The sequence below is a fragment of the Tachysurus vachellii genome, chromosome 12 (genome assembly GCF_030014155.1).
Source record: "Tachysurus vachellii isolate PV-2020 chromosome 12, HZAU_Pvac_v1, whole genome shotgun sequence".
NCBI lineage: Eukaryota > Metazoa > Chordata > Actinopteri > Siluriformes > Bagridae > Tachysurus > Tachysurus vachellii.
Genome location: NC_083471.1, coordinates 809,083 through 821,669, shown reverse-complemented (window position 1 = coordinate 821,669; position 12,587 = coordinate 809,083). Strand labels below are relative to the sequence as shown.

The following is a 12,587-nucleotide window of genomic DNA, read 5'->3' as shown; positions in this document are numbered from 1 at the left end:
TCCCTCAAGGATCAGTCCTTGGACCCCTGCTTTTCTCGATATACATGCTTCCTTTAGGGAACCTTATTAGAAGACATGGGATTAATTTCCACTGTTATGCTGATGATACATAGTTATACATCTCATCAAAACTAGATGAAATAGCTAAATTGTCCAAATTAACTCAGTGCCTTAGAGAGATAAAAGATAAGCTGTAATTTTCTGTTATTAAACTCTGGTAAGACAGAAATACTACTTATCGGTCCAAAAACCAGTACACAGAAGTTCTCACACTTCAACTTCCATTTAGAGGGATGTACTGTTACTAGTAGCTCGACAGTGAAATACCTGGGTGTTTATTAGACAGAAACTTGTCTTTTGAAAATCATATCGCCCATACTACAAAAACAGCCTTCTTCCACCTTAAAAATATTGCCAATCTGAGAAATATCCTGTCTGTATCTGATGCGGAAAAGCTAGTTCATGCATTCATGACCTCTAGACTAGACTACTGTAATGCATTACTAGGTGGTTGTCCTGCATCTTTAATAAATAGGTTACAGTTAGTCCAGAATGCAGCTGCCAGAGTTCTCACTAGGACAAGAAAGTATGACCATATAACCCCAATTTTATCATCTCTACACTGGCTACCTGTTAAGTTTAGAATTAATTACAAACTGCTGCTACTTACGTACTAGGCTCTTAATGGTTTAGCTCCCATGTATCTAACTAGTCTTCTAGCACGTTACAGTCCTTCATGTTCTCTGAGATCACAAAACTCAGGACTTCTGGTAGTTCCAAGAATATCAAAGTCTACTAAATGTGGTAGAGTGTTTTCTTATTTCTTACATTTCTTTATTGAAGGTGAACCAGCCTACTCTTCAGTGTGCTTTAACTCTCTTCATTTGAATATATTGTCTTCTGGTAAAGTAGGTTCCTGACTTTTGTATACTATCTGCTTAACTCACTTTGTTCTAGAGTAGTGTGATTTGAATTGTGTTATATTCTATACCATTGTTGATTTTATAGTATTAGTCTTTGTTGTTCTCTCAGCTGATTAATCAGGAGTAGTTTCAGTCTACCTTAAGGTGTGAATTGTGGGCAGGGCTTACCTATTTAAATTGAAGGTTCTCAAGGTTTGTAAGTATCTCTCTCTCCCTCACATTGTAACATTAGTGTCTAGTACTGTTTTGATATATTCTACCATACCTTAACTCTCACTTTGACTGCAAATATGTGCCTTAAACCCATCTCTGTACTCAATTCCTACTCTCGCAGACGCTCTTGTCCACAGAGCAGAGGTCACAATCCCAGTAACCTCATCTACCCTCCTCTGTTGTGTAAGTCTCAAACAGTGGTGGTAGGTGGGCTCTGGAATCGCCAGTCTGCTGTGAAAAAAGCTGATTTTATCTCTGCTTTAACTTCCCATTACTCCTTTGATTTTCTTGCGCTAACAGAGACCTGGATATCCCCACAGAACACTGCTACACCAGCTGCTTTATCCTCTGCCTATGCTTTCTCTCACTCACCAAGAGAAACAAGCAGGGGTGGTGGTACAGGTGTATTGCTGGGAAAGAAATGGTGCTTTACACCTCTCCTCTTGTCACATTTAACCATCTCCTCTTTTGAATTCCATGCCATTTCAGTTACCTCTCCAATAAACCTTGTTATCATTGTTGTTTACCGCCCTCCTGGTCCCCTAGGTGACTTCCTGGAAGAAATGGACACACTGCTTAGTGTTTTCCCTTCCGATAGCTCCCCTCTGATGCTGCTTGGTGACTTCAACCTCCCCTCTGACAAGCTACATTCTTCTTCCCTCCTGTCTCTTCTCGACTCATTAACCCTTACACTCAACAGCTACATCCCCACACACAAAGGAGGCAATGTCCTGGACCTGGTTTTCACCCGTCCTTCTCCAGCTACAGACGTGACTGCTACCCCACTACACGTCTCTGATCATCACCTGGTATCATTCACCATCACTCTCCCTACCCTACCTAAAACTACCTCTCACCCCCTCGCTCTTACCCGCCGCAACCTTCACTCTGTCCCCCCTTCTTCTGTAGCTTCTGGCACTCTTTCTTCCCTTCCTGATCCTGAGTCTTTTTCCTCACTACCCTTGGACTCGGCCACAGATACTTTCCTCTCTTCTCTTTCCTCAACTATGGACTTCCTCTGCCCTATGTTCACTAAACCCAAGAAAACTTCTTGTTCTGCTCCTTGGCTTTCAGATGTGCTGCGCAACAATCGAAGAGAGCTAAGATTGTTAGAGAGAAAGTGGAAGAAATCACAACTTGATGCAGATCTTGATTCTTACCGAACACTTCTTGCCAGGTTCTCCTCAGATGTGACATCTGCCAAGACTTCCTTCTACAAGGAAAAGCTTGAAGCTTCCTCACATGACCCTGGGAAATTCCACAACATCATCTCTTCTCTGCTCAACCCCTTGGCTCCACCTTCTTCATCCTCCCTGACTGCAGAAGACTTTGCTTCCTTCTACCAGGAGAAGATTGAGGAAATCTGCCGGACCTTCACTTCAGCCCCGACTGCACTTATATCTCAGAGTATGGATTCCCCTACACCTTTGTTGTCGCATTTCTCAACTGTAGCAGCAGAAGAGATTTTACAACTCATCCAGTCTTGCAATCCTACCACCTGCCCATTGGATCCACTCCCTTCCACTATGCTCCAGACCATCTCGCAAGACCTTCTGCCCTTCATTTCCACTATCGTCAATAGATCCATAGCATCTGGTCAGGTACCAACTACTTTCAAGAGAGCAAGGGTTATTCCCATCCTAAAGAAACCTGCTCTGGATCCATCAGACATCAGTAACTACAGACCGGTATCACTTCTCTTCTTTCTTTCAAAAATTCTTGAGTGCATTGTCTATAATCAACTGTCTGTCTATCTCTCACAGAACAACCTCCAAGACCCCAACCAGTCTGGCTTTAAAGCAGCTCATTCCACAGAGACAGCCCTTTTGGATGTCTCTGAGAAACTACATGTCATCTGTCATCTGTCCTTATCCTCCTTGACCTTTCAGCAGCATTTGATATGGTCAACCACAAGACTCTCTTATCCACCCTCAGGAGTCTTGGGATTTGCGGCTCAGCTTGGGAATGGTTTGCTTCCTACCTGGAAGGACGCTCATATCAGGTAACATGGAAGGGAGTGACATCTGCTCCACGCAGACTCTCCACTGGCGTCCCAAGAGTACTTGGTCCTCTTCTTTTCTCCCTGAATACTCACTCTCTTGGTGAAGTTATTTCCTCACAAATGGGTTCTCTTACCACTGCTATGCTGATGATACACAACTTATCTTCTCTTTCCCACCCTCAGATGCCACAGCTTCTGACCGGATCTCAGCATGTCTGGCAGAAATTTCATCATGGATGACTGCTCATCAGTTAAAGCTCAATCCTAGCAAAACTGAACTGCTGTTCATCCCAGGTGACTCATCCCCAGGTCATGACCTTGCTATATCCTTGCACAACGATCTGATCTCCCCTTCAGCCACAGCTTGCAACCTTGGGGTAACCATGGACAATCAACTGTCCTTTTCCTCTCATGTTGCTAATGTGACTCGCTCATGTCGGTTTCTTCTCTACAACATTAGAAGGATTCGGCCATTTCTGTCCACACAGGCTGCTCAGGTACTTGTTCAGTCTCTTGTCATCTCTAGACTGGATTACTGCAACGCACTGCTGGCAGGTCTACCTATGAATGCAATCCGTCCTCTGCAAATGATCCAAAATGCAACTGCCCGGCTTGTTTTCAACCTGCCAAAGTTCTCGCATGCCACCCCGCTCCTGCGATCCCTCCACTGGCTTCCGGTAGCTGCACGCATCAGATTCAAAACACTGATGCTGGCCTACAAAGCCAAAAATGGACCAGCTCCCTCTTACCTCAAAGCCCTCATCACTCTGTGCACTGCACCCCGCACCCTCCGATCTACCAGCACTGCTCGACTGGTTCCACCATATCTCAGGTAAGAGGCAAGCATACTACAAGACTCTTCTCTGTACTGGCACCAAGGTGGTGGAATGAACTTCCCCTAGAGGTCCGGACAGCTGAGTCACTGGCTATTTTCAAGCGGCGGTTGAAGACCTACTTATTCAGGAAACACTTCAACTAGCACTTCTTTCCTTATCTTTTGCATTTAAAAAAAAAAAAAAAACACACCTTTGACACTTTTTCATTGTAGCTTTGAACAAATGTTTTAAACTCATGATATCTTTAAGTATGTAACTTGGTGAGCCAGCATTAATGTATCCAATGTTAGAGATTTAAGCACTTATGTACGTCGCTCTGGATAAGGGCGTCTGCCAAATGATGTAAATTTTGGACCTCCACTGAGATGAGGCCGAAACGGAGAATCCTGAGGCATCTAGAAATTTACCAACTCCAGTCAGACTCTGCGATACTAAATAGGAGATGCGAACTCCATGTGATCCTTTGCATCTGAACAACATTTGTTTGACTGTATATTTATATGAGGATGGGTTCCACTTTGAGTCTGGTTCCTCTCTGGTTCCTTTCTTCCTTTACCGTCTAAGGGAGTTTTTCCTTGCCACTGCTGCCTGTCACCTCAGACTTGCTCATTGGGGATAAATACATAGACATTTTGAACTAAATATATCTAATATCAATCTTGAATTTTGCATTCTATTAATCTTTATTTTTTATATTAACCTTTTGTTCTATGTTTATGTTCTGTAAAGCTGCTTTGAGACAATGTCAATTGTAAAAAGCGCTATACAAATCAACTTGAATTGAACTGTTAAAAGTGCTATACAGTTGAAATTGAATTGAAATACCAAACACCAAACTAAAATTCTCTAAAATTTCCAGTCAGGCCTACTTAAGTTCATAACCACAGTTTCATGAATCTATAATTTGACATATTGTGTTCAGTGGGCTGAAGAATGTGACTAACAAGCAGTAGGCCTCCCATTTCCTCACGGAGGATTGCTCCAAGTCTGCTATAAATGGCATTCATTTCCAGAATGAAAGGCTGGGTGAAATCTGAATATGCAAGAACAGGCACAGATGTAAACTTGAGTCTTGAGTCTGTCAAAAATCTGCTAGTGCAATTCAGTCTATGCATCATAATCCTGTCTGACCTGAACATTATTAGAAAGGGGATCTCATGAGATCTGCCTCATGAGCCGAGAATACCAACTGACATTTCTAGAGCAATGCCCTTATCCTCTAGAATGGTTCGATAGTCCTTGACAGTTACATGCCAACCAGCAAAAGCAAGCCTCTTGTGTTGACAGTTACTCCTGTTGAATGTGGTGGTATGCCGATATTACCATGAATACAGTGGCTTTTGAGAGATTTTCTGTCCTGGTCACTGTTGCACCAGTGAGACATGCACCAACAATTTTTACTCTTTTGAAAAAAGAGTAGGTGCATTAAGTGAAATATAATATTTTAAAACATATCCTATTCATGATAATATTTTTCATTTTCTTAAATTAAAATTTATTTAATAAATGTCAAATTGGCATCTTTTAACAGTTATTTATTAATCTGGCCATTTATGTTAGTAGCTTGAAATGATTTTTATTGATATTTAAGCTTTTTCGCAAACATTTTGCCTAATTTTTTGCAAATAAATAGTTTTAATTCTACTTCGCTTCCAATACAACAAGGCATTGCCTCATACATATGCTGTCATTTAAACTCAGGGGGCGTGAACTTTTATACTATAAAAGAACCACAGCTCCTTTAGTCATGAGATATTTGATTTAACTATTTACAGTTAATGTTTTACAATAGTAACTTCCAGTACATAAGAGCTATTTCCTTAAACTCTGTAGACATTAGAGAAATGCTGTATTGATGAACCTGACAAAGTTTAATCAGTCTAATGGCTGTGATCATTCCTCCTGTACAGAGAGATCGGTAACTCCTGCAGTTTATATCTTACTGTATGTGTGTTCAGCTGCTGTGATTCTGCTAACAGTGTGTGGAAATCTGCTCGTCATCATCTCTGTTCTTCACTTCAAGCAGCTTCACACACCAACAAACATGCTGCTGCTCTCTCTGGCTGTGTCAGATTTCCTCCTTGGAACTTTAGTGATGCCACCGTTGTTAATCTGGACAATAGAGTCATGCTGGATTTTTGGGAGCGATTTCTGCATCAGCTTTTTGTTGATTGGTGGTATCATCATGACTGTATCAATTTATAATGTTGCCCTGATCGCTGTAGATCGGTATTTGGCTCTGTCAAACCCTTTTCTCTACATGAGTTCTATATCTAGGAGGACTATGTGCATTGTGGTTTATTCTAACTGGTGTGTGTGTATTACGTATATGACAACATTTTATTATTTCAATGGAAGCTTTGAAAATTCTGTAATGTGTCCTGGAAAATGTTTAGTAATTGTGAATGAGGTTTGGTCTGTAATTAATCTTGTGGTATTGTTTATATTTCCCCTTTCTGTCATAATCATATTGTATACTCAAGTTTTTGTGATCGCTAAGAAGCATGCCACTGCTATCAGAGAGCTTAATAATCACACACAGCCTAAAACACAGAAAATCACCTCACACTCCATGAAATCTGAGAGAAAAGCAGCTAAAGTCCTCGGTATTTTAGTGTCTGTGTTTCTGGTGTGTTTACTTCCATATTATATTTACAGTTTATTAGGGAATGTTATTGAACTACAGACAGAAACATTGCTGAAGGTTGTGGTTGTGCTTCATCTTAATTCCACCATTAATCCAATTATTTATGCTCTGTTTTATCCGTGGTTCAGGAGGTGTGTTAAATTAATCATAACTCAACAAATCTTTCTGACAGACTCTGAATTAATGGATGTTCTTTCATGAATTACCTTTTGTCACAAATTTTTAGCATAACTGCAAAATATTTCTATAAAATTAAGACTTATGTTACGTTATTATGCTATTATGTTATAGATTACCTTTTTGCTCTGTATTATATGCAGTATTTAATAGAGTATAATAAATTATATATTTGTGGTGGAGATCAAATTTATTTATTTATTTTTAAAATGTCTCCTGTAGTAAGCTTTATGGCTTAAAGAAGAAGTCACACCATTTTCAGTGCTTGTGATTACTTTTCTGTGAAATGAAAGCTTTGGGAAGCAAAGATGCATCTTATGTTTATATTATTACAAATCTAAAATGTTGTACAGATCACTGTATTGTGCATGTGACATTAAAGCACAAAAAGGAAAACCATTGCATTGACAGCAGCATGGCCTAATTTTATTCAAATGGAATCATTCACCAGGCAGCAGTGTGTTAGAACAAAAAAAAGTGTGGTATTTTACTGAAAGCTTTTATTTTAGTGTATAAACGCATTGTTATCTGTTTGCAGAAGTAGTCAAGTAAAAAAGCTCTTATTGGAAAGTAAATAAATAAGTTAATGTAAACATGTTTACGAACAAATTCAATAATATATTTTTAGTACAGTAAAGTCTGTCACCAAGTTCATTAGACATAGATGCCAATAAATAGTGCATAAAGCTACAGGCCCTGGGTTGCTTATCCTTTCACACATGGCACTGAACCTGGCCGCCAACAATGGTGCCTTATCAATTCAGTGATATGGTTAATTCTTTGGAGCCCATGCTCCTGGTGTAGCATGTCCAATACCTCATCCTGCAGGGTAAACACAAGGGAGGAGCATCTGTAAGATTTGTCCTTCCCATCCCCTGTGAGAATGATTAATGGTTAAACCACCCCATTCTGCTCCACCAGCCTATTTGTGCAGCCCAACGTTACTCTGTGGCACCAAGGTTGGCAGAAGTCTCTGTATAGTTTAAATGTAGATTACAGACATATCTCTTTTGTCAGGCATACACATAATACATCCCATAATCTTGTGCTCTAGTACATCTGATCAAATGCACATTATCATCTCATGCTTGCTAATATTATGAACAGCAGCTACGCTAATTCCTCTTCACTGCTTTTTTTTTCTACCCATCCAGAGGCATCCAGAAACTATACCAGCTCCGATTGTCTTCCATGCAATGAAGATTTTGGACCTCCACTGAGATGAGGCCGACTTTGTGATATATAATTGAAATCGAATTGAAATACCAAAAACATCTTCCAAACTAAAATTCTCTAAAATGTTCAATCATGCCTAATTGAGTTTAAAACCACAGTTTCATGTATTTACAATTTAACACATTGTGTTCAGTAGGACAAAGAATGTGACTAACCTAAGCAGTAGGCTGCACCCTGCCTCCCTTTTTCTTGGGGAGGATTGCTCCCAGTCCACTATAAATAGCATTAATTTCCAGAATAAAAGGTTGGTCGAATATGGGAGAACAGGCACAGATGTAAGCTTACCCTTGAGTCTGTCAAAAATCTGCCGGTGCAAATCAGTCAATGCATCATAGTGCTGTCTTACCTGAACATTATTAGAAAGCGGATCTCATGAGCAGTTAGAATTAACAGTAAGTGAGCAGGCTGACCACAAGCACATTGTCCAAACTACCCTTACAATATACTTTCAAAGAAGATTGAAGGTCATTATAATCACCACAGGTACATAAGCATTGCCCTGAATAATGCAAACTACTGCAGGGTTAAAAGAGCACAGAAGCATCTTCATGAAAAAGGTACAAGATGGCTCCGGTGAAGTCGGCTGCTCCGGACACACTTCGTCTTTTTTTGTTTATTTTATATATTTATTTACATAGATACCGGTTGATTTATACACATTGGTCATCATTCGATATGGCAGAGCCACTCATATTTATTGGTGTACAATCCACTCACCCTTCGCCGTTTTTAAACCTGGACCCATGCTGGCCGTGCGAGATCCTGAGGAAGAACAAGGGATGCGACCCGCACCGGCGTCTGTGAGGGAAACGGCCCGACATCAGGCTGAGGGCACGTGCACACCGTGTTTCCTTACCTAGTATCCTGTTAGCCAATGTCCAGTCCCTGGAAAACAAGCTCTATGACCTCAGGGCAAGGGTCAAGTTCCAGAGGGACATTCGGGTCTGCAACCTTCTCTGCTTCACCGAGACATGGCTGAACCCAGCGGTGCCGGACCACGCCATCAAGCCAGACGAGTTTTTCTCGGTTTACCGCATGGACAGAACACTGGAGGCGGGGAAGTAAAGTGTGTCTGATGGTGAACAACCACTGGTGCGACAGCGTGAGCATCATTCTTCTTTCACGCTCTTGCACACCAAATCTGGAGCTACTGACCATCAAATGTCGGCTCTTCTATCTACCTCGGGAATTCAGCTCGGTCATAGTCAATGCTGTTTATATTCCACCTCAAGCGAACATGGACATTGCAATATGGGACTTACATGAGACACTAACGCTACACGAAACACAGCATAGTGACGCTGTGCTCATTGTGGCAGGAGACTTTAGCAGTGCCAACCTCAAGCGTGGACTACCGAACTTTCAGCAGCACATCACCTGCCCGACCAGGGGCGAAAGGACACTGGACCACAGGTACACACTATTCAAGAACAGCTACAAGGCACAATCACGTCCACCGTTTGGGAAATCGGACCATGCCGCCACCTTCCTTATGCCTGTAATGAGGAAGGCTGAAAAAAGGCTGAAACTGGAAGCTCTGGTTCAGAGGGAGGTTGCACGCTGATCAATCGGTGGCTGCTCTGCAGGACGCTTTAGATGAAACAGACTGGGACATGATGCAGATCTGATGACGTCAACGTGTTTTTCGGGAAGCGTTTGTGGAATTCTTCGGGAAACTAGCAGATCATACAGTGTAGAAAACTACACCAGGTTACGTATGTAACCCAGTTCCCTGAGAAGGGAATGAGATGCTGCATCAATGCTGACGCTATGGGAATGTTTCTGTCAGGAAGTTGTGTCTGAAGCTCTGTGTGCACACACGCCATTTATTGGCTCGGGAAGGACACATGACGGAGCGATTACGTGCCAGTAAGTCCATATAAGGGCATCTATGTCCATATAAGGACATATATACTCCAGCTTCTATTTGTCTGAAGGAAGCACGAGAGGATGCCCAGAGCGTGGCCAGCGACGAAGCGTCTCGTTCTCTTCTCAGGGAACTGGGTTACATATGTAACCTGGTGTAGTTCCCTTCCGAGGGAACTTGACGCTGCGTCAGTGCTGATGCTATGGGAATGCCAATACCCATGCCGCCACACACCGGTTGATGACTGTGCCAGATGCACAAGCATCACGAGCAGGCTGGGAACAAACCATCAAAGGCCCTGCAGGACCTGGGACCCTGGAGAGGGGTCCAAATCCAGGTTATAGTACCTGATAAAGGTGTGCGGAGAGGACCAACCAGCAGGACCGACATTTAAAAAAAGGAACACCCCTAGCCAAGGCACTGGATGAGGCAATACTCCTGGTGGAGTAGAGCCCTGATGCCGAGAGGTGAGGCAAGACTGCGCACCTCATAGGCCCGGGCTAATGGCCTCCACTACCCAGTGTGCCCGGCGCTGCTTGGAAACCGGATTAGCCTTATTCCTGGCCCCCAAGACAGACAAAAAGGGGCGGAGGAGTTACTCCACAAGCTAGAGCAGTGGACATAAGTCATCAAAGCCTTCAGTGGGCAAATGCAGCCTCTCCTGTCCCGCCAACTCATGGGGCAGGGAACAGTAGGCCCGCAGTATGACTGGACAGGCAGCCATCCTGGGCACCTTAGGGACATATCCTGCCCGGGGGTGCTTGGACATGCCAGGGGTAAAATTCTAGGCAGGCGGGGGGCAATCGACAAGGGCTGCAAATCCCCCACTCTCTTAGGAGCAGAGCCAACTTCAATGTCAGAAACTTCTCAGAGGCTGACTCCATGGACTCAAAGGGGGCTTCCAGCAGCCCCTCTAGGACCACAGAGAGGTCCCAGGAAGGAGGGCGTGGTCTGCAGGAAGGCCTCAGCTGCCTGACAACACGCAGACAGTGAGAGACCAGAGGGTGCCTACCTAAGGAGGCCCCGAGGACAGGCTTGTGGTTCGCAGCGATGGCGGCCACGTACACCTTCAAAGTAGACGGGGACAGGCCCCGAAAAAAGCAAGACTGCAGGAACTCCAGCACTGTACCAACCAGGCAGTGAACTGGATCCTGACAGTGTTCATCGCCCTAGAGGCGAAAAAGCCTCCACTTCAGAGCATATAGCTTCCTAGTGGAGGGAGCCCTAGCATTCAGTAGAGTCTCGGTCACCTCAGATGAGTGGCCTGCTTCTAGGGACTGGTCCCTCTCGGGGGCCAGACCCGAAGCTTCCACATATCGGGGCGGGGGTAAAGGATTGCCCCCTGCACCTGAGAGAGGAGATCCTCCCTGAATGGAACCTCCCATGGAGTGCCGTTCAGGAGGGAGACTAGGACCATGAATCAACTCGAGAGGCCCAACGAGGGGCAACTAGGAGAAGGTCGACCCAGTCGTGGCACACTCTGGCTGGGACTTGCGGGAGCAGAGCTACCAGGGGAGGCATACAGACAGAGCCTCAGCCACGCCCATACCAAATCCGCTCCACCACGTGGGGGTGGAGACGTCACTCCCCGGGCCTCAGCACCTGCCTCGACCGGAAGTCTGCCTCCCTATTTACATGCCCTGGGATGAAAATCTATCTCAGTGAAAGGAACCTGGTCTCTGCCCAGAGCAGAATCTGCTATGCCAACCTGAAATGGTGGTGCAAATGCAGACTAACCCGATTATTGATTTTTGGAAACCACCACAGTGCTGTCTGTCCGTACTAAGACATGGCAGCCCCTGAGGTGTGGACGAAAGTGTTAGAAACACAGCCCTCATCTCCAGGCAGTTTATGTGCCATGAGAGATATGGGCCCTCCCATAGACCCTGGGCAGGACGGCCATCCTAGGCCGCTCCCCAGCCCGAAAGCGAGGCGTCCGTCGAAACAGTCCTGCGATGGTGACACAGGACCCAAGGCCAGAAACCGGGGTCTTACCACATAAGAAGGGTACAAAGCCCACAACGCGTAACCCTTATAACCCTCAGGGGATGTCGGTGAGGATGAAAGCCTGCACCCCTGAGCCAGAGCTGGAATGGCCTCGGGTGACAGAGAGGCCTCGGCCTAGCCGAATAGCTTTCAGAGCTGGCAAGATGGAAGCCAACCAAGCGGGAGACAAATGTTTCCACATTGTGGGGGAGTCCCAAACTAGCCCCATAAAGGTGGTTCTTTGAAAAGGAGAAAGCACACACTTATCTGGGACCAACCTGAGGCCTAGAGACCATATATGAGCAAGCACAGCATCTCGATGACTGGCCGCCATAGCCTTTGACTGGGCCAGAATGAGCCAGTCGTCCAGGTAATTCAGTACACGGATGCCCTGGAGACACAACGGTGCCAGGGCAGCGTCCATGCACCTTGTTAACGTGCATGGTGAAAAGGGCTAGGCCAAAAGGAAGAAAACAATACTGGTACACTTCACCCCCCAAAAGTGAACCTGAGGAACTTCCTGTGCTCTGGCAGGATGCTTATGTGAAAATAAGCGTCCACAAGCTTGATCGTCACAAATCAGTCTTTGGACCTGATCTGGGACACGATAACCTTGAGCGTGAGCAGGTTCTACATGTAGCTAATGACTACTGATTGTAATTATGTGTTAGCATATTCCTCCAGAGTTCCAGTTTGTGAC

General features: G+C 44.4%; 1 protein-coding gene across 1 annotated transcript; it reads left to right on the top strand.

Moving 5' to 3' along the window:
* Positions 1-5,829: 5,829 nt before the first annotated feature.
* On the top strand, positions 5,830-6,822 carry LOC132854802 (trace amine-associated receptor 13c-like). Its single transcript, XM_060883422.1, has one exon. It carries the CDS (start codon positions 5,830-5,832, stop codon positions 6,820-6,822), a length of 993 nt encoding a protein of 330 aa, XP_060739405.1.
* The last annotated feature ends 5,765 nt before the right edge of the window (positions 6,823-12,587 follow it).

Excerpts from the sequence above, each read along its gene's own strand:
- LOC132854802 (XM_060883422.1), top strand. The coding sequence starts at position 5,830 with ATGAACCTGACAAAGTTTAATCAGTCTAATGGCTGTGATCATTCCTCC.